General features: G+C 43.3%; 1 protein-coding gene across 8 annotated transcripts in view; it reads right to left on the bottom strand.

Moving 5' to 3' along the window:
- LOC132589122 (golgin subfamily B member 1-like) overlaps window positions 1-22,326 on the bottom strand; it is a 95,211-nt gene that overhangs the window by 62,817 nt on the left and 10,068 nt on the right. For 7 of the 8 annotated variants that reach the window (XM_060261768.1, XM_060261774.1, XM_060261772.1 and 4 more), the window contains exons 2-9: window positions 20,104-20,161; window positions 17,533-17,676; window positions 16,945-17,091; window positions 14,602-14,724; window positions 4,545-4,712; window positions 4,110-4,295; window positions 3,286-3,408; window positions 144-257 (exon numbers count right to left, since the gene is read on the bottom strand). In XM_060261768.1, coding sequence (XP_060117751.1) covers window positions 144-257; window positions 3,286-3,408; window positions 4,110-4,295; window positions 4,545-4,712; window positions 14,602-14,724; window positions 16,945-17,091; window positions 17,533-17,676; window positions 20,104-20,148 — 1,050 coding nt within the window. In that variant the 5' untranslated portion in view covers window positions 20,149-20,161. Of the gene's footprint in view, window positions 1-143; window positions 258-3,285; window positions 3,409-4,109; window positions 4,296-4,544; window positions 4,713-14,601; window positions 14,725-16,940; window positions 17,094-17,532; window positions 17,677-20,103; window positions 20,162-22,326 lie in introns of those variants that run through there. The other variant, XM_060261775.1, reaches the window with a different exon arrangement.

Below are 22,326 nucleotides of genomic sequence, written 5' to 3'. Positions count from 1 at the left end.
CTCCTGATGGCACTTGGGGGTTTTGGCCACTGTGTGATAAAGAGTGTTGGACTGGATGGACCATTGGCCTGACCCAACATGGCTTCTCTTATATTCTTAATTATCTAGCTGTAAGAAATCAATCCTTGCACCCTGTTCCTTACCTTTAGTTGCTGATCTTTGCCATCCAGTTCTTGTTGCAGCATGACTATTACTTGCGTCCTTCCTAGCATGACCTCCTCTTTCTCATGCAGTTTCTGCTTTAAGGCCTTCAGTAACTGTTAAGGATGAAACACTTTCATTTACAGAATAGTAGCAGACACAAGATATATATTATTACATATCCAGTCACCATATGTCGGAAGCAACTTGAAGGCACTTCGCACACACATGTCCCCAGTCCTATCACCACTGTCCCATTTCACTACCATAAAGCTAAATTCCAGGTTCACATTTTTCGAACATATAGTGCCAATCAGCCAACAGGTCTTCAGTGTCTCAAAAGATTACAAAAAGCATTCTCTTTATTCCCATGTAGTCTCCTATAATCACCCCATGTAGTCTATTAATTTTTCCTGCCCTATTTTTCATGCTCAAGTTCCATCTCTTGGAGCAGGGTGTCCTGGAACCTTCCCCCCCACCTCTAAGAAACACAAATAGGATTTAGTTCTTGGAATCTCAATCACCACAGCACTGTAGGGTTAGGGGACTATGGAAAGAATATTAGAGATCATCAGAGGGCATCCTATGACCAAGCCCACAAGAGGTCAATGATCTCAAGCTGGAAGCTCTGTAGGCTGGCAAGACGTGGGCCAGAAAAACAAATGGAGAGACGTCTTAAGGGAGAAACAATCTCATGTCTGCCTATAGAAAAAGTTTGAGTTTGCTCCTTGCTCCACTGTCAGTGCAGATGTGCATCAACCAAACTAGCAAGACATGATTAGGACTTCCCATGATTTAAAAAAGCTCATTAGCAGCCCAAGGAGCCACTCTAAAGATGAGGGAAGGATTGCAGAGGAGGTATTTATGTGGAAAATGAAAAGACAAGGAAGATAGCTAAGGCAACAATGGAGAAAGACTTAAGACAATCAGACAGGTCAGGGGCTAAAACTAATTTAAAAGCTTATTTCATGGTGGTGGTGATGGCAAAGAAACAGTATTTCTTCACAACCACTGCATCTGCACTGTGTAAACCTGCTTGAACCCTTCCAAGAGGTCAGAGGCTTATTGGGTTCCAGCCTACAGGAGGAGGTGGACTACTCTAAAGTTTCCTACAATTATTTTACTTAATGCTTTCCAGATAAAAATTTCTTGCATCTGCTAGACTTCAACTCTACATTAGCAGCGACCAGATTAGATGGTGCCAGGATACCAATTTATCCGGTTCTATGGGGTATCATTGTTTGTCCAGTCTGAAGATGTGGACAGGCTTCTTGGAAACCTATCACCTGTGTATATGGCCCTTGCCCCTCCTGGCTGTTTAAATCTGCTGGGGTGGAGAGAAATGGACTGGTGCCAGAAGACGGTAAATGTCTCCTGGAGAGATGGGGTGGACATTCTTCCCTTGAAGCAGCAGAGATGCATCTGCTCCTAAAGAAACCTGCTCTGGAATAACTACTATCCAGTCTCAAATTACCATTTTCAAGCAAAGTGACAGAGCAAGTGGTGGGTGAGCAACTTCAGAAATTCCTAAATAAAGCAGATTGTTTGGACCTAGGTTTAGGTCTGGTCATTGGACTGAAACTAACTGATGAATGGCTTGCGCTAGGACACTGACAAGGTGAATGCAACCCTGCTAATTCTCTTTGACCTCTTGGTGGCTTTGGATTTCATTTGAATTTAGTGGAGGCTGCAGAAACCATGAACAGGTGCATCCTAACAAAATGGAGACACTACTGATGGGGGAAAGGTTTGCTGCAGGGGGAAAGGTTTGCTGCAGGAATCAGAGTATCTCTTGTTCTGGATGAGTTTGCACTCTTGCTAAAGGAGTGGGCTGGTAGCTTGAGGGTGCTGATGGACTCAGGCCTCCTGGTGGATCAACAGGTGACAGTGGCAGCCAGGGGTGCCTTTTTGGCTGTTGAGCAAGCTGTGGCCTTTCCTAGGTGGGAAAGATCTTGCCACCGTACTGCATGCCCTGGTAACATCTTGATTAGAATACTGCAACACAGTTAACACGGGGCTGCCCTTGAAGACTGCACTGGATCTTTAGTTAACACAGAATACTGCAGCCAGAATGCTGACTGGAGTGGGTTGTAGGGATCATATAATTTCAGTTTTGTTTCATTTACACAACATCCCAATTTGCTTCTGGGACTGCCTTCTCCCATATTAGCCTACCCTTCCACTCAGGTTATCTTTGGAGGCCTTCAGGTGCCCCTGCCAAATGAGGATAGACTTGTGGCTGTCTGAGAAAGGGCCTTCTTGGTCACGGTGCCAAAATTTTGGAACTGCCTCTCCAAGAATATTTGTCAGTCTTCCTCTATCATTATTTTCCAACAGTGGGAGAAGACTTTTTATTTGTTTGGTTTGGAATTCCCTCATTAACTGTAATTGACCCTCCTTTCTGGTTGAATTGTTATGTGTATTTATAAATTTATTGTTTTACTATTTTATATACACTTACGTTTTGAGTGCTGTTTTAATGTCTTGATGTTTTAATGTTGAAATGTTTTAATATTCTGATGATCACTGACTCAGAGACCCTATGTGGGTGGGAAGACATAGATGTTTTAAATAAATAAATATTTAACTCACAGTGGGAAAAGGTAAGTATCTGTATCAGGCTTCTCTCCCACTAGGAGCTAACTAAAGGAGCTGTTTCAGTCATAAAAGGGACTAAGCACCTCCCCCAGCAACAACTCCTCCCTGATCTTCAAAGCCAATGCTAATTAGATTTAAAAAACAAGCAACAAAAGAGAAGACTGAGTTTCACCCTACAGCTGTTGGTATAACTAAGAAGACACGCAGGGATATACATTGGAAATTGCAAGAACATACTTATCTTTAGATACAGCCTGCTGGACAAATCAAACTGACAGCGTAGCAGCGAAGAGCAATAGTAGTCATATAAAGCCATTGGCCATTGTAAGTTAAACCATACTAGAATTTTAAAATACAACATCCGTCTTTAAATATTCACTTTCACACTCAAGTATACTGATTACCTAAAATTTTAGAATACAAAAATCCATCTCCAACGATTCAAAGAGTATGCTAGATGCTTTAACTAGGACCTCAGGAAGCAAACTCATGATCATGTGATGGCTTCATACACTTGAGTCTTAATCATAGTGCATTTTTCCTTACCTGCTCTAAATCAGCACTAGCGTCAGATTTGGCAGCCAGCTTAAACAGTTCTTGTTCGTGTCTCTGGGCTATTTCCACCAACTCTTTTTCTTTTTCTTGGATAATGTTTTGAAACATACGGATCTAAAAAAAAAGAAATCTGTATGAAGCTGATTCAAACAAAGTGACACCATTAAAGTATTGTACTAGTGAGTAAATGTGCTTGTAAATCTAGAATCAAAATCAAAATCTTTGAACTGTGCCAATGGATTTACTGATGGTTCACCCCTTCAGCTTTCCTCCTGGGAATAAGAGAACAGACCAGTTAATGGAAGTTGCCTTACACTGAATCAGACCATCAGTCCATCAAGGTCATTATTGCCTATTCAGACTAGCAGCAGCTCTCCAGAGTCTCAGGGAGCATATGAACATATATGAACATATGAAGCTGCCTTATACTGAATCAGACCCTCGGTCTATCAAAGTCAGTATTGTCTACTCAGACCGGCAGCGGCTCTCCAGGGTCTCAAGCGGAGGTTTTTCACACCTATTTGCCTGGATCCTTTTAGTTGGAGATGCCGGGGATTGAACCTGGGACCTTCTGCTGCCCAAGCAGATGCTCTACCACTGAGCCACCATCCCCCCCCCTGTCCTTCACATCATCTACTACTTGCTCCTTTTAACTGGAGATGCCAAGGATTGAACCTGGGACCTTCTGCACACCAAGCAAATGCTCTACTACTGAGTCACAGTTGCTCCTCAAAGAAGTACAAAAGGAGCAGGGATTTCTCCTTCTTCATGAGTCCTCACAATTTGTCTCTTCTTTTTACTGAAGACCCACTTACATTTTGAGTATACATGGCTTCTCTTTCCTGGAAGTGCTCTTTCTCTTTGTTCTGAAGAATGTTCAGCTTTTCAACCTGTTCTTGGAGAAGGCTACATCTTTCTTCACTGTCTCCAATTTTCTTTGTCAGGTTCTGAACCAGAATTTCCATACTCTGCAGGGAGGCCTCCTTTGTAGAAACCTGATTCTTTAAAGTTCAAGAAAAGACAAATAAAAGAGTAGCATGAAAATCATACAGCTGGAATTAACAGCAGGAACAGTTAAATTTTGATCAGGATTACTGCTAAATTGGCAACAGAGATTTGATAATACTAGTAGCAATTAAAGGCTTGTAGTATTGTACATGCTATTCAGCATACTCAGAAATATGCCACATTTGCAGTTCTAGCACCTCTAGATGCTAGGTAAAACAGGATTTAGGCATATATATCCATACCTTTAATTCACTGTTATGGATGAGTACTTCTTTGGCATCATTAGCTAATCCACCATATAACTGTAAATCAATTATAAAGGCTTCTTTTTCAGCCAGTTTCTTTTGTTTCTCAGCAAGCATGCCATCCATTTCAGCCCCTCGAAGATGGGCAGCATCCAGTTCAGCAATCTAGAAACACAATCATGACTTTTTAAGAAATATTTTACTATCTATTTAATTAACAGCTGGTTCCCTTGTTAGCCATCTGTCACACTGAAAACTCTTTTTGTTTATGTTTGCCTTTGTTTTTCTATTCTTTATCATCCTATAAAGCATCATATTTCATTATCAGATTTCTCCCAACTTCAATGAACCAAAATGGTTGGTTTCGCCTGATTGATAATTGTTTATATTACTTTCATGATATATTCAGTCTTACTGACAAAGCATCACCTACAGCTACTACTTCAGAAAGCTGGCTCAAAAATTACCAGTTAATCGTGACATTTATGTCCCACCCTGCTACGTCCTTAGTAACCAAACCACTAATGTCAAACTTATATATGATTAAATTTTGTTATGAGTGAGACTGACACAAAACGCACTTCTCCCTCTTGTTGGAAAATTTTCCCTGTTATTTCTTTATATTACATAGACACTTTCATAGCACTGTTTCTCAAAACAAAACTTATTCTCCCAGAATCTATTACAAGAAATGCAGAGTCGCTATTCCATAAACAACTGATATAACTTTATTTGTCTCCATATCCAGGCTACTTATAGAAAGGCAATACAATTTCCAGTTATAGATAACAACCTTACACACTATGCTTTATTTGTTAGAGACTCTCTATAATTTTCTGTACCTGCTGGATTCTAAGACTGTTAAACAATTCAGAGGCTATATCTCAGACTCTCTGAAAATTTTCCTAAGTACTCTCAGCACATATCTTTAATAGATCTCTTAAAAGAAAATTGACTGGCACCTCAGGAAGCAGTTCAGCTCTCTGACATGACAACAAAATGTGAGAAAAATTTTGAGGCTTATATAGTTTTATCCATGAGAACCCTCCTCTTCTTACATACTCATCTCAGATAAATATCTTGCTTACTAATCTTACTTTGACATCTTTCTCTGCACCTGCTAGTGCAGATGGACTCAGATAATGTCCAGTGAGAAATGTTTACTATCTACAGTTTTTCATCTTCTCATCTTTCTCGCCAATTTTTACTCCCTTCCCATCTCTCCCATCTGAGATCTCCTTAGATAAACCCTTCTGACCTAAAATACTCTTCTACAAAGCTTACAGGAAACAAATGATTTTAAGCGTTTCAGAGAGTGTATGAATGACTTACAAATCTCAAGGGTTGTTTTCATAAAGGAGCCGACTCAGAATTTTTCCACAACACCTCTATAGTTTCTACTCCCACTATCATCATTATTAATATTCCATAACTAATAAAAATATTCACAGATGAAACCTTACCTCAAATACTAAGAGCCAGCATGGTTTTCTCAAGAACAAGTCATGTCAGACTAACCAGATCTCTTTTTCTGAGCAAGTGACCACCTTGCTGGATCAGGGGAATGCTCTAGACATCGTTTATCTTGATTTCAGCAAGGCTTTTGATAAGGTTCCACATACTATCCTTGTTGACAAGTTGGTAAAATGTGGTTTGAATCCTGTTACTGTTAAATGGATCTGTAACTGGCTGACAGATTGCACCCAAAGAGTGCTTGTGAATGGTTCCACATCCTCTTGGAGAGGAGTGACAAGTAGAGTGCCTCAAGGATCTGTCATGGAACCTGTTTTGTTCAACATCTTCATAAATGATTTGGATGAAGGAATAGACGGAATGCTTATTAAATTTGCAGATAATACTAAATTGGGAGGGGTTGCAAACACAGAAGAAGACAGAAACAGGATACAGGATGACCGTGACAGGCTGGAAAATTGGGCTAAAATCAATTATATGAATTTTAAAAGGGATAAATGTAAAGTTCTGCATTTAGGTAGGAAAGATCCAATGCACGGTTATAGGATGGAGGAGACTTGTCTTAGCAGTAGTATGTGCAAAAAGGATCTAGGGGTCTTAGCGGACCATACACTGAACATGAGTCAATAGTGTGATGTGGTGGCTAAAAAAGCAAATGAAATTTGTAAAAGGTAAGAAGGACTCCTTTAAGCGGTGGAAAGCTAGTCCAAATGAGATTAATAAAAGGGAACACAGGTTGTGGCAAATCAAATGCAAGACTGTGATCAGGCAGGCAAAAAGAGACTATGAGGAGCATATTGCAAAAAACATAAAGACCAACAATAAAAATTTCTTCAAATATATTAGAAGCAGGAAACCAGCCAGGGAGGCAGTGGGGCCCTTGGATGACCAAGGGGTAAAAGGATTACTAAAGGAGGATAGGGAAATGCCTGAGAAGCTGAACGCATTTTTTGCCTCCGTCTTCACTGTGGAAGACAAGAAGTGTTTGCCCGCTCCAGAACCTCTAATTTTGGAAGGGGTGTTAAAAGACCTGAGTCAGATTAAGGTGACAAAAGAGGAGGTCCTACAACTGATAGACGAATGAAAAACTAATAAGTCACCAGGTCCGGATGGCATACATCCAAGAGTTCTCAAAGAAGTCTAAGGTGAACTTGTGCATCTCCTGACAAAAATATGTAATCTTTCATTGAAATCTACCTCCGTTCCTGAGACTGGAAGGTAGCAAATGTCACCCCCATCTTTAAAAAGGGTTCCAGAGGAGATCTGGGAAATTACAGGCCAGTTAGTCTGACTTCAATACCGGGAAAGTTGGTAGAAACCATTATCAAGGACAGAACGAGTAGGCACATGGATGAACACAAGTTATTGAGAAATACTCAGCATGGGTTCTGTAAGGGAAAATCTTGCCTCACTACCCTGTTACAGTTCTTTGAGGAGGTGAACAAGCATGTGGACAAAAAGGACCCAATAGATGCTGTTTACCTTGACTTCCAGAAAGCTTTTGATAAAGTTCCTCATCAAAGGCTCCTTAGTAAGCTCAAGAGTCATGGAGTAAAAGGACAGGTCCTCTTGTGGATCAAAAACTGGCTAATTAATAGGAAGCAGAGAGTGAGTATAAATGGGCAGTCTTCGCAGTGGAAGACGGTAAGCAGTGGGGTGCTGCAGGGCTCATTACTGGGTCCCATGCTCTTTAACTTGTTCATTAATGACCTGGAGTTGGGAGTAAGCAGTGAAGTGGCCAAGTTTGCAGATGACACTAAATTCTTCAGGGTGGTGAGAACCAGAGAGGATTGTGAGGAACTCCAAAGGGATCTGTTGATGATGGGTGAGTGGGCGTCAACGTGGCAGATGAGGTTCAATGTGGCCAAGTGCAAAGTAATGCACATTGGGGCCAAGAATCCCAGCTACAAATACAAGTTGATGGGGTGTGAACTGGCAGAGACTGACCAAGAGAGAGATCTTGGGGTCATGGTAGATAACTCACTGTGTGAGTTTGCAATAACAAGACAGTGTGCGATTGCAATAAAAAAGGCCAACGCCATGCTGGGAATTATTAGGAAGGGAATTGAAAACAAATCAGCCAGTATCATAATGCCCCTGTATAAATCGATGGTGCGGTCTCATTTGGAGTACTGTGTGCAATTCTGGTCACTGCACCTCAAAAAGGATATTATAGCATTGGAAAAAGTGCAGAAATAGGCAACTAGAATGATTAAAGGTTTCGAACACTTTCCCTATGAAGAAAGGTTAAAACGCTTGGGGCCCTTTAGCTTGGAGAAACGTCAACTGCGGGGTGACATGATAGAGGTTTACAAGATTATGCATGGGATGGAGAAAGTAGAGAAAGAAGTCCTTTTCTCCCTTTCTCACAATACAAGAACTTTTCTCCCTTTCTCACATTGAATGCCAACATTCTGAGCAGTCAGGTTAGAATGGATAAAAGACGGTACTTCTTCACCCAAAGGGTGATTAACATGTGGAATTCACTGCATAGCCAGCTTCAAGAGGGGATTGGATAAAAATATGCAGCAGAGGTCCATCAGTGGCTATTAGTCACTGTGTGTGTGTGTGTATATGTGTGTGTGTGTGTGTGTATATATATATATATATATATATATATATATATATATATATATATATATATATATATATATATATATATATATATATATATATATATATATATATATTTATTTATTTATTTATATTGGCCACTGTGTGATACTGAGTGTTGGACTGGATGGGCCATTGGCCTGATCCAACATGGCTTCTCTTATGTTCTTATACTGTGCACAGAGGAACACCAAATGAAGTCCTAAGGCAATTTGCCTGCTTCCCTACACTGGACTGTGTAGTCAATTAGCTAATCACCTAAGCTATACCCACTGACGCTTATGCTGTCAGGCCCACAACATCAGAGAGATGTCTTCAATGTCCCATCCTCCTTCAACCTTGTTGTGTTGGTACCTTTTTCTTGATATCCTGAAGAAGACTCCTGGTCTCTGACTTGAAGAAGTAGAAGCTCCCTTTTTGGTGGGCACCTAGCCTGATTTTATCTTGGCAAGTTGGCTGGTTAGCTAATGGGTGACGCAATCTAATCTAGAAGCTGTCATCTAGCCTTGGCTTAGATGTTAACCTGGGGGGGAGGGGTGGGCTCCCTCTTGGGTATCCTGCCCCCCCAGGGAAAGTGTATGCGCAATACATAGCCTCTCCTTCCCGGTGTAGTGAACGCCGCGTGGTCACTGTCCAGCTATGCCTGGCAGATGGTCACTGCAATGGCCTCTCCTGCATTACTGCATCCATGGCAACACCTTCCCGCTGGTCCCCCCCGTTTCTCAGAGTTTGCCACGTCATGGTGCGACCGAATGTCCGGCGGTATAACCGGATGGGCAGGCTGGGCTCACCAACCTCGCCAGCCAAGAGAAGGAAAACTCTAACATCAAACCCGGGCAGATAGAGCTCGTTAACGTAACACCTACCACCTGGAGGACTCGCTGCCGGCGTCCCAGCTTACTGGGCCATGGCAGATGACCCCAAGGTGAAAGGGTGGAGCCAGTACCGCGCACACTGCGCTTCACCTAAAAATTCCTCTGCGCAGGCCTGAAGGGCATATCCACATCCACAACCCACAACACACCAAGTCCTGCAGCAATGGGCAAGGGGCGAAACAGCAGGTGGAAGATGCCACTGGAAGCCGCAGTCCCGATCCTGCATGTAGGCCGTTCAGGTATTGGTCGCCTGATGCTGACCCGGAGACGAAAGCATCTTTCGGCAGCACCCTGAACGACCAAGCAGCCTTATCTAGGGACAGCACTACTTGCTCCACATGGAGAGGGGCCTAGAAAAGGTGGCCTAAACAAAGCTCGTCTCCCCCACCCCAGTTGGCTAGCCGCGGTCAACGGGCATCCTTACTTGCGGTCAAAAAATAACAACAAAGAAAAGGCATGCACCTGCCTCACAAAGTGTGCAAAGACTTAAGCTTGCGTGTTGGAACATCAGAACCATGCTTGACACAGTAGACAGTGGTCGCCCTGAACGACGCTCTGCTCTAGTTGCCCACGAACTTCTCAGATTGAATATTGACATAGCAGCTCTCAGTGAGGTCCGTTTCCCTGAGGAAGGTAGTCTTCAAGAACATGGTGCTGGCTATACCCTCTACTGGTCGGGTAAGTCAAAGGCTGAGAGCCGCCTTTCTGGCGTTGGCTTCATGGTCAGGAACCCCATTGCCTACAAACTCAAAAACCTGCCAACAGGTCACTCAGATCGCATTATGTCCATGCGCCTCCCACTTCAAAACAAGCAGCATGCAACACTCTTCAGTGTGTATGCCCCAACCCTTCAAGCAGATCCTGCAGAAAAGAATAAGTTCTATGCTGATCTACGCAACCTCGTAAGGAAGACCCCTACAGAGGACAAGGTGATCATCCTTGGCCATTTCAATGCCAGAGAAGGTAAAGACTCGGAAGCCTGGAAAGGAGTACTTGGCAAACACGGCATTGGCAACTGCAATGATAACGGGCGCCTCCTGCTAGAATTCTGCACGGAGCACCAGCTCACCATCACCAACACTATCTTTCAGCAGAAGAACAGCCTGAAGACAACCTGGATGCACCCACGGTCCAAGCACTGGCACCTTATCGACTACATTCTGGTGCGCCAGAGAGACCTTTGAGATGTCTTACACACCCGAGTAATGCCCAGTGCGGAATGTCATACAGATCATCGTCTTGTACGCTGCAATCTCCGTCTTCACTTTAAACCCACACCCAGGAGAGGAGGTATCCCTCGGAGGAAGCTTCAGGTTGGCAGCCTTCAGTCAGCCGAAGTTAAAGCTGCCTTCCAGGCAAAACTCCAGTCAAAAATGGAGGACCCCAGTTGCCCCACAGACCCTTCTCCAGAAGCACTCTGGGAACACCTAAAAATTACCATCCTGTTGATCTCTGAAGAAGTCCTCGGGTTCTCCACAAGGAAAAACAAGGACTGGTTTGACAAGAACAATCAAGAGATCCAAGAATTACTAGCGAAAAAGAGATCTGCCTACCAAGCAGCCAGTTTGGTGTAGTGGTTAAGTGCATGGACTCTTATCTGGGAGAACAGGGTTTGATTCCCCACTCCTCCACTTGCACCTGCTAGCATGGCCTTGGGTCAGCCATAGCTCTGGCAGAGGTTGTCCTTGAAAGGGCAGCTGCTGTGAGAGCCCTCTCCAGCTCCACCCACCTCACAGGGTGTCTGTTGTGGGGGAGGAAGGTAAAGGAGATTGTGAGCCGCTCTGAGACTCTTCGGAGTGGAGGGCGGGATATAAATCCAATATCTTCTTCACATCTTGCTCAGCCCTCCTGTCCCGGGAAAAAAGCAATCTTTCGCGCTGCATGTAGCAACCTCCAGGGCAAGCTTCGAGACATTCAGAACAAGTGGTGGACCAAGCTTGCAGAGAGAACCCAGCTGTGTGCAGACACTGGTGATTTAAGAGGGTTCTACGAAGCCCTGGCTGGGCAGGGCATATTTCTAGGATGGAAAACCACCGCCTTCCCAAGATTGCTCTGTATGGTGAACTTTCCACCGGCCATTGAAATAGAGGGGCACCAAAGAAGAGGTACAAGGACTCCTTGAAGAAATCCCTTGGCACCTGTCGCATCAACCATCACCAGTGGTCTGACCTAGCCTCAGATCGCAAAGCATGGAGGCACACCATCCACCAGGCTGTCTCTTCCTTTGAGAACGCACGCATAGCTGGTCTTGAGGACAAAAGGAGATTGAGGAAGTATCGCACTGCTACAGCACCAACCCCAAATCAGACTTTTCCCTGCAGCCACTGTGGCCGGATCTGCCTGTCCCGCATTGGTCTTGTCAGCCACCAGCGAGCCTGCAGCAGACGTGGACTACTGCACCCTTCTTAAATCTTCGTTCGCGAAGTCAAGCCGAGAGAGAGAGATGATGCCCTGAAGGCAGTATATGGCCCATCATATCAGGCTCAGAGTCCCTTGCATAGTGCAGACGGCCAAGTGCTCCTCACAGACAAGGCATCCATACTGAACCAGTGGTCGGAGTATTTTCAGGCTCTCTTCAGTGCCAACCGCGTAGTTCAAGATTCAGCAATCCACCTCACCCCACTTCAACCAGTGAAAACAGAGTTGGATGAGATCCCCACCCTAGAAGAGACTGTTAAAGCCATCAAGCAACTGAAAAGTGGCAAGGCAGCGGGAGTTGATGGAATTCCACCAGAGATCTGGAAGCATGGAGCCACAGTACTACATAGCTCACTTCACAAAGTACTGGTCACCTGCTGGGAACAAGGCAAATTACCACAGGACTTTCGCGATGCAATCATCATCACCCTATACAAGAACAAAGGGGGAAAGTCAGACTGCTCCAACTAACCCTGCTCTCCATCGCAGGCAAAATCCTTGCCAGAATACTCCTGAACAGACTGGTGCCCACCACTGCAGAAGAACTCCTCCCAGAGAGCCAGTGCGGCTTCAGAGCTAACAGGAGCACCACCAACATTGTATTTGTTCTCAGGCAGCTCCAAGAGAAATGCAGGGAACAGAACAAGGGTCTATATGTGACTTTTGTCGACCTCACCAAAGCTTTCAATACCGTTAGCAGGAAAGGCCTGTGGCAAATCTTGGAACGTTTAGGATGTCCCCCAAGGTTCCTCAGCATGATCATCCAGCTACATGAAGACCAGCAAGGCCAAGTCAGACACTGCAACGACCTCTCGGAGCCCTTCCCAATAGGCACAGGTGTAAAGCAAGGCTGCGTTCTCGCGCCAACTCTCTTTATGATCTTCTTTAGCATGATGCTTCAAAGAGCCGCAGTAGATCTAGATGATGACGATGGTGTCTACATCCGCTATCGCACTGATGGCAGCCTGTTCAACCTGAGGCGACTAAAGGCCCACTCCAAGACAATGGAAAAACTCATCCGAGAGCTACTATTTGCTGATGATGCTGCACTCGTCTCCCACTCGGTATCAGCTCTGCAGCATATGACGTCCTGCTTTGCAGAGGCTGCCAAGCTATTCGGCCTAGAAGTTAGTCTGAAGAAGACAGAAGTTCTCCACCAGCCTGCACCCCAGGAAGATTATCACCCTCCCTGCATCACTGTGGGTGAATCAGTACTGAAGACAGTCCAGCAGTTCAGCTACCTGGGGTGCATCATCTCCTCAGATGCCAAGATCGACAAGGAGATTGACAACAGGCTGGCAAAGGCAAACCGTGCATTTGGCCGACTGCACAAAAGAGTGTGGAGCAACAAGCATCTGAAAAAAGGCACAAAGATCAATGTTTACAAAACGGTTGTGATGACAACCCTTATCTACAGCTCCGAATCGTGGGTTTTATACCGTCATCACCTGCGACTCCTTGAGCGCTTTCATCAGCGCTGCCTTCGCACCATCCTCAACATCCACGGAGTGACTTTGTGACCAACACTGAAGTCCTCAAGAGGGCGGAGGTTACAAGCATCGAAGCACTGCTGTTGAAGACGCAGCTGCGCTGGGTAGGGCATATTTCTAGGATGGAAAACCACCGCCTTCCCAAGATTGCTCTGTATGGCGAACTTTCCACCGGCCATCGAAATAGAGGGGCACCAAAGAAGAGGTACAAGGACTCCTTGAAGAAATCCCTTGGCACCTGTCGCATCAACCATCACCAGTGGTCTGACCTAGCCTCAGATCGCAAAGCATGGAGGCACACCATCCACCAGGCTGTCTCTTCCTTTGAGAACGCACGCATAGCTGGTCTTGAGGACAAAAGGAGATTGAGGAAGAATCGCACTGCTACAGCACCAACCCCAAATCAGACTTTTCCCTGCAGCCACTGTGGCCGGATCTGCCTGTCCCGCATTGGTCTTGTCAGCCACCAGCGAGCCTGCAGCAGACGTGGACTACTGCACCCTTCTTAAATCTTCGTTTGCGAAGTCAAGCCGAGAGAGATGTTAACCTGTCAAGGCTAGATCTGAACAATCTATGTCACTGTGGGCTGGCTTCACAGGTGTGACAAATTAGTTTCCACCTTAATTCGTTAAGTGCCTGTTACCTTGACACAATGCTAGTGCAAATCCTGAAAAACTTAAAAACACATACAGACATTGAATATGCAAACACTTAGGTGTCTCTCAATTTCTTGACACATAACCTGATAAAGTTTTAATTGGATATCAGTGTTTTGACTCAAATCTCCAGGTCAGTCTAACATATATATTCTCCTGCACCTGGGGATTTTTCTTTCCTCCCAACAGAGTTTGAGGTGCAGCCATAAAGTCTCCCCCCACTCCAAGCTTGCTTTAGACTGATCACTTCAAAAGTATGGATAAGGGGGTTCAAGTGCCAAGCAAGGAAATTAAAAGTGATCTATCCTGGCACCTCTGACAGCTTGACCAAATGACAGGAAACACAGCACTCAATTACCTTCTATTAGCTCACAGATAACCATATACCTGCCTTCCCCCTTCCTGGGATACAAAATAAGTACTTCTATCATCCTTGTCTACAGATATGTGTGTGTGGTAGTCTAAGAGCAAATTTTATCCTCCCACAAAAATGCCAGCACTAATTTAAAATGATTACTAGCTTATATACCTTTTTCTGTAGTTCTTCATCCTTTTGAGCATTTTGGGTTTCTAATTCTTCTATTTTCTTTTTAAGTACCAATATTTTTCCACGACTTGCAGCAGCATTATGCTGATCACCATCTCTACACTCCTAAAAATGTAAATCTGAAAGTTTAGCATCTATTAAAACAAATTATTTATGTTACATCAGTGCTACAGGACAGCAAATTTTTCAATCAATGCATATTTTAGGGTTATTTTCAGTACACTAGCAATTAAAGAGATTTTATTCATTGGGGCTTACCCCCCTAGGAAACTGTTTTTAGAATTGCTTTTCAACTCACCTAATTGGACAATAAAATATTTGATCTCTGAAATCTGAATTAGGTATTAATTAAAAAACAATTTTAAATAGAGGATTACAAGAGAGAGAGGCCCATGAATACTTACAACAATACAGAGCTTCCTTCTTCTCTCCAGACCCTGTCTTCTTCCCTGCTCCATCTCTGCCTTTACTTCCTCCATTCCAAACCTGTTTTCCCCTCACCAGCTCACTCTTCCCAGTCTTCCTGGCTGTCCTGCCACCCACCCTTCCCCCATGTGCCCCTCATGTTCACTACCCACTACCCCTTCGAGCTTCTGATTTTCTACACCCTCACTCTTTCCAGCCCATTTTCCTTTTTTCCCCCAAATTTCACCTCTTGTTTTCTCTTCTTTACCCTGCTCTTCAGTTCAGGAAAAAAGACAACCAAAAATTCACAAGCTACTCCCATGAGACCTTGTCAACAATCTAAAACTGTCAATGCAAACACAAACATGAGATTTCAGCCATCATGATTGTTTGTATTTTACTTCACTTTCCCCACTTTTTAAAACCCATACAGGGATGCAGAGTCATAGCTATGTGATTTTTGTTCGAGGGGGGGAGTTGTAGATTTAGAATCCTGAATGTATTCACTTATTTCTCATTACACAACTTATAGAATGCAGCTAATGGAATTGAAAATAAATTAGCAATTAAAATATCATTTATGACCGGAAATTTCATAATAGCAGAAGGTAATCTGAAAACATTACATAGAATTTACAAAACAGCCCATTTATTTATTTATTTATTTAAAAAAAAAAAACCTTTGCTATCTCTACAGGGAATGTGCCCCTGGTGCCCTACAAAAATAAAACATAAAATTAACAATTAAAACCCAAAATTCAAAATCCAGTCAAAGCAGAAAACCAACATAAAACTGAGTTGCATGAATCATTAAACAGAAAACAGCCTATGAAATGTTAAGAGATCAAATATCTTATTTAAAAGTCTGGGTGAAAAGAAATGTTTGACCTGGGGCATAACAGAGAGTAGCAATGTCTGAGCCAGGCAATCTTGAAGAGGAAGGCATTCCACAGGAAAAGTGCCACTGTTGGAAACGCCCAGTCTCTGGTTACCTCCTGCCTCATCTCTGATGGTGGCAGCATGTACAGCAGAGCTTGAAAGGAATATCTGAACTGGAGGGCTAGATAGTCTGGGTGGAAATCAGTTGGTCAAGTAAGAGCAGAACCACTGAAGCACAGTATCTCCTATTCCCAGCTTTTCCAGAAGAATAGCATGGAATAGCATTGCTAGTATCAAAAGCTGACTGAAGATAATGATAAAATCTTAGTCACAGTATGAGTGATGGGAGTTCATTTCATTGCCATCATTGCCACAGAGCAGGCATGATAGTGTGCTCTCACCCATATTTGATCATATTCACTCTAAGTTTTCATCCACTTGCACTCCTAACTGCTTCATAACCTAAAGCTCCTTGGTATACCAAGGAGCCTTCCAGGCTTCCCAGAAGGAAAGAGATTAATCAGGTTCTGGATTTTACAAATCAAACAGGGCTGTACCAGGAGCACCAACATGGCTGATCTATAATCCTAATCACATTTACAGAAGATGATGATGATATTGGATTTATATCCTGCTCTCCGCTCAGAGTGGCTCACTATCTCCTTGATCTTCCTCCCCCACAATAGACACCCTGTGAAATAGTCCAAGTAAATAGTCCAAAAAATAGTCCAAGTAAATGTAATTAAATTTGCTTCTGAGTAAGTGCATATTATTGGACTATTATGTTTATATCTAAACATGGGACACATACACAAAGAATCACATAGCAAGCAAATACACCCTGGTGATGCAATTTCTCCACAACTGTCTGAAAAGACAGCTCACAATTTAATAAATAAATTGCCTTTTCAACAGCAGTATCAACTTAATAAAAGTAGCAAGGGTTCTTTCTTGGGGGGGGGGGGCGAGGTTCCGTAAACACATGTACAATTAAAGCCAAAATTTTAAAGTCAGACTGACTTTTTAAAAATTATAACTCACTTTTTTTTGTTCTAGATTTCCTTCCTGTGTACCAGCTTCTGATAACTGCTTCTTAAGTTCCTCTAATTGTGAATTTAATGATGCTACTTTGGCTTTGTTTTGTAGCTTTAATTTGGAAATCTTGGCTTCAAAGGCTTCTTTTTCTTCCTAAAGATTATTAAGTGCATGTTTTTAACTGAAAATGCAATCTGCACAAACAATTTAATTCCAGCTATTAAAGACAGCTCAAGGCATAAATACATGGCAAACCCAAATACCAGGCTAATTTCTGCATTAAAAGAACTTCAGCTCCAAGACAGGTGGCATTAGGCCCAACAGTGTAATACAGTCACCAATTTGGAAAGGATAATTTTAACCCTAGGCTTATAACAGCATCTGTTCTCACTTGGGAAGTATTTGTATTTTGAGTGACAACCAAATCTGGCAATTTATGGAAAGTTAAAATAAAATAAAAGGAAGATGCGCAGCCTAATTAAGATTGCTGGGAATCCAGTTTTGAAATAATAGTTAATCCAGTATTTAGGAAAGAAGTTCACTGCACAGAGCTAAAGAAATTCATTTTCACCACATTGATATACAATCAAATACCTTTAACTGTTGCTTATAATTGCATAGCTCATTATCCTTTTCCTTTACAAGTTCCTTAAGCTGTACTACCAGTTGTTTAGTTTCGGCCAGCTGTTCGGTCAAATCGGCCACTGACATGCTTGCTGCTTTGGAAGTCCCATGAGCCTAAAAGATGTCAGAGTTAATTTAACAGCTGCAAGAAAGCTGCAAGACAAGCTCATACAGTTTTGGAATGTAACATTTTCTACATTTCAATATCCATGAGAGAGCTGTGGAGAACCGTTATAGATCCTTTAAAATAATTGTATTTATTTATTTACTTTAGATTTATATCCCACCCTCAAGGACTCAGGGCAGCTAACAGTCAACCAAAACATTACAATGCTAAGATCACTGAAACAAAACAATGCTAAAATCATTAAAATATAAACATTATGGTGCTAATTCAAGATAAACAGGCAGTTCAAAACCTTCTCCAGCACGCAGATTCAATTCATATTATTTTTTTTAATATATTAATTTCTTAAAGTTATTCTATCCATCGGTGGTCTGTGAGATGGCTGGTAGTTGCTCAGTTATTAAGGTGGCAGCCCTCTCCCACTCAGATTTCATAGGCCAGTTGAAATAATTCTGTTTTACAGGCCCTGTGGAATTGGGAAAGATCCCACAAAACCCATACAGCCTCCAGGAGGATATTCCACAGCTCCAACACTGCCACTGAGAAGGCCCTGGCCCTTGTAAAGCTCAGTCTAGCCTCCCTTGGTCTGGGGATGGAAAGGAGATTTTGCCCTCCCAACCGCAGTGCTCTCTGAGTAACATGTGGGGAAAGGCGGTCCCGCAGATAGACAGGTCCCCAACCATATAGGGCTTTAAAGGTCAATACCAGCACTTTGAAGCGAATTCAAAATGCAGTAGACAGCCAGAACACTTCTTTTAGCACCAGTTGAATGTGCTCCTGTTGGAGGAGCCCCATTAACAGCCATGCTGCAGCATTCTGCACCAGCTGCAGCTTTCATATCAAAGTCAAGGGCAGCCCCATGTAGAGGGCATTACAGCAGTCTACTCTTGAGGTCACTGTAGTGAGGATCACCATTGCTAAGTAGCTATGCTCCAGGAAAGGGGCCAACTGCCGTACCCACCGCAGATAGAAAAAGGCAGATTTAGCAGTGGCTGCTACCTGGCCTCCATAGTTAAAGAAGACTCCAGGAGGCCCAGCCCCGTAGCTGAGAGTCACAGGAGGAGGGGGGCCACAGGGGGGCCATATGAGGGGGGGCTATGGGGGTGAGAGCAAGAAGTTGGAGTAGCTGGGGGCCACCCCTCTCCCTCCCCCCCTCCAGTGTAATTTAAATTGCATGTAAACTCCAATTCCCCTTCTACCTTTCCTGGAGCTCAGCCTGCAGTGACCAACTTCCAATTCCAAAGTTCAAAAGAAGGATGATTTGTATCTCTGCACTCCCTCCCCATTTCCCTGCTTTCCTGTGCCCTTCCCCAACCGGGAACAGCAGGGAACGTGCACAGCTTGTACATGCTGGCTGGGGGAGACATGTCCTGGCCGCCCTCCTTCCTCCCTCCCTCCCCACCCCAAAAGGACTCTAGCTGCCCTTGCAGACTGTGCAATCTAGGGGCCTCTCCTCCCACCCACCCAAGAATTTACTGTTCAGGCTCATAGTGGTGGAAAACAAGGCAGCACATGGAGCCCCCAGTTCTTCATGGCTGGACTAAGGGCTGCTGGGAGCAGAGGGTGGGGCTGGCTACCCACCCAACTTTCAGAATCTGGCCGCCCACCCAACTCTGCTCAGAGTGCTTCAGGGGAGAGCTTGCCAGTGCCACTACCTGCTTCATGTGCTGAGGCGATCAGGGGGAGGGGTCCGGAGGGGGAGGGATGGCACTCCATCAAAAGCCGACAATGGGATTTCCCTTCCCAGGCCGCCACAACTCAGATGGAGAACCTCCAACTCAGTAATTTTGAAGTAGGAACAGATACGAACTGTGAGATCTCCAGTCCCACACACTTTAGTAGAAAAAGCAGATCCTACCATGTACTTGGAGCTACCCCCTGCACCTACGTGAAACCCTTTTAAATATATTAAGCCACTGTCCTATAGAATCCAGGCTTTAAAACTTAAATCAAAATACTTGTAAGTTTTTGCCTTATGCAAAGGAGCAGTATTCTAGAAGTTAAACATAACATTATTTCTGCATTGGCTGATCTTATCTGTACAAGCAAGAATGCAGCAGCCAAGTGTTGTTTTAAGGAAGCTGAAACCCATCAGTCTTCTGGCTATATGTCTCACACACACATGCTCAGTCTTATGCTTGAAGTTTCTTTAAAAGGCTATCATGCACAGCCCTAAATACTAAATCAGTTTTCTAAAAAAAAAATTATAAATGACACAAAATAAAGCAGATGTGGACTTAGTTGAACACCAATTGGACTGGGAACAGTAAATCATAAGGCAAACATTTGAGATGTAACCATTTTTAATATTAATAAAATTCTTCTTTGTAAAGTTGAAGAAATTTACAATTCTTGTATTTGTGAATAAATTTATAAAATACAGACAAACATCAGAACATTTTAACAGTACTTACTCTAGATGTAATGGCTGAATCATCACCACTGCCCCATTTCCACATAATTTAAGATGGTCTGTGGGAAAATATAAGGAATTTTAGTAACAAATATATTTATTTCAGGCATTTGAAACTACATTTTTAAACAAATTTATTTTCAGTGTGGCAATAAAACATTTGTGAAACAGTAAAACCTAAGAACCAAAGGCAAACTAAAGATAAGGAGACCTATTGGATCAGATAAATAAACCATATTCCACAGAGTCCAACCAGATACCCGATAAGGGTACAGGCCCAAGCCTTTCCCCTGCCGTTGTCCCTAGCAACTACTATTCAGAAGGCATTACCTCTAAACGTGGAGGTTCCAATTAACAATCATGGCTAACAGCAGAAAGAGCTGGCTTAGATCCTACACAGTCCAAGCAGAACTCCTTCCCACCCTTTTCTTCAGCATTTGTGCCCCAAGTGCCAACAGATTTCCAGAAACCCTAAGGGGACCAAGTGAAGGAGCTGTAGTGTGAGTGGGGAATTGTCAGAAAATCACACACCCCCCACACACACACACACTCTTTCATGAGCAGAAGTGGCTTTTACAAACAGAAAGGGACCTTAGGATCCAGACAAGTTAAACACACTGTGAACTGAATAGTCAGTCACTAGAAAGGTTTTATGATCCACCAAATTGACAATAGCAGCTTTCTTTAGAAAATGTATTCCCCAGTCAGTGCTATTACTAAAAAGACTCTACCCCCTGCCATAACCGTCCTCAGCTATGTAAAAAATAGGACTTAGGATACAGTATTACAAAATGAACTAAGAAGGAACCAGCATTCCCTAAAGTATGCAGACAGTTCAAGGCTTACAGTCAATACCAGTTTCAGATAAGTAGCTGTGATGGTTTGCATTAGAAGAGTAAAATTTGAGACCAGTAGCACCTTAAAGACCAATAAGATTTCCAGGGTATAAGTTTTTGTTGGATGGCCCAGCCTGTCTCAGAATCTTAGCAGAGTCAGCCCTGGTTTGTACTTGGGTGTGAAACCATTTACTGGAAATAGCAGATCCACGGTTGCTATGAAGAGGCAGACAATGGCAAACCATCTCTGTTCATCTCTTGCCTTGAAAACCCTAAAAGGTCACTACAAATTAGTTGTGATTTCACAGTACTTTCCAACAAGCCTTCAAGAGTCAAAGCACCTTTTGTCAGATACTGGTCAAAAGGTTTAAACTAGTATCCTTCAGTTGTGCCTGGAAAAAAGACTAACCAGACAGGGGATACAGAATGCTGCTATTAGTGAGGAAAAAGAAATCCTCCTGTCAGGGTAACACCTCAGCTCTCACCAGGTACAGATCATTCCAAGGGTGGCCAACGGTAGCTCCAGAAGTTTTTTGCCTACAACTCCCATCAGCCCAAGCCAGCATGGCCAATGGCTGGGGCTGATGGGAGTTGTAGGCAAAAAACATCTGGAGAGCTACCGTTGGCCACCCTTGGAATATTCCATCTACTTAAGAGATAAATAGCACAGTCTGAATTAATCCAGCATGAAGAAATTTCTGTAGAGCACATGTATTTGAGAAAGCAATATTTAATAACTATTTACAAAGCTGCTGAAACAACATCTTGCCTAAAGCTTAGGAGGCTGAATTAACTTTATCTCAGTATAACACACAGCATAAGGAGAGAGAGGATGAAGAAAAAAGTTACAGTTAACTCCTTGAATAACACTTTTTGGATAAGTAAAGTCTTTCTTTAAGATTCTCTAAAACCCAGCTATAGTTCTTGGCAGTTTTAAAACCTTTTATGTGATATAAATCACCGTCACTGACAAATGAAGATCTCTGGCCCCATCTTTCCAGTTTTTCACACTGAGCTTTCTGTGCTTGATCTGTTGATGGAGACTAGGGATGCGCATGAAACAAGTTATGAACCACAGTTCACGCACAAATCAGACCGGTTTGTGATTTGTTTCAAACTGGTTTGTGAGAAAGTGCCTCCCATGGACCTCTCGAACCTCCCCATGGTGGTTTGGGGGGGTTGGGAAAGGTTCATTCCTTCCCTCCAAGCCTTGGCTTCCCTAGGTAACCTACAGCTGCAGGGCACCTGTGGAAGCCAAGAGAAGCCAGTTTAAACTGCCCTCCCTCCAAGCCTCGACTTCCCTAGGCAACCTGTGGCTGCCAGTTTAAACTGCCTTCCCTCTCAGGATCAGCTTCCTTAAGCATCCTGCAGGCATGAAAAGCTGCAGG

The sequence above is a fragment of the Heteronotia binoei genome, chromosome 21 (genome assembly GCF_032191835.1).
Source record: "Heteronotia binoei isolate CCM8104 ecotype False Entrance Well chromosome 21, APGP_CSIRO_Hbin_v1, whole genome shotgun sequence".
NCBI lineage: Eukaryota > Metazoa > Chordata > Lepidosauria > Squamata > Gekkonidae > Heteronotia > Heteronotia binoei.
Note: the sequence above shows the minus strand (reverse complement) of the source record. Positions and strands in the feature narration are given on the sequence as shown.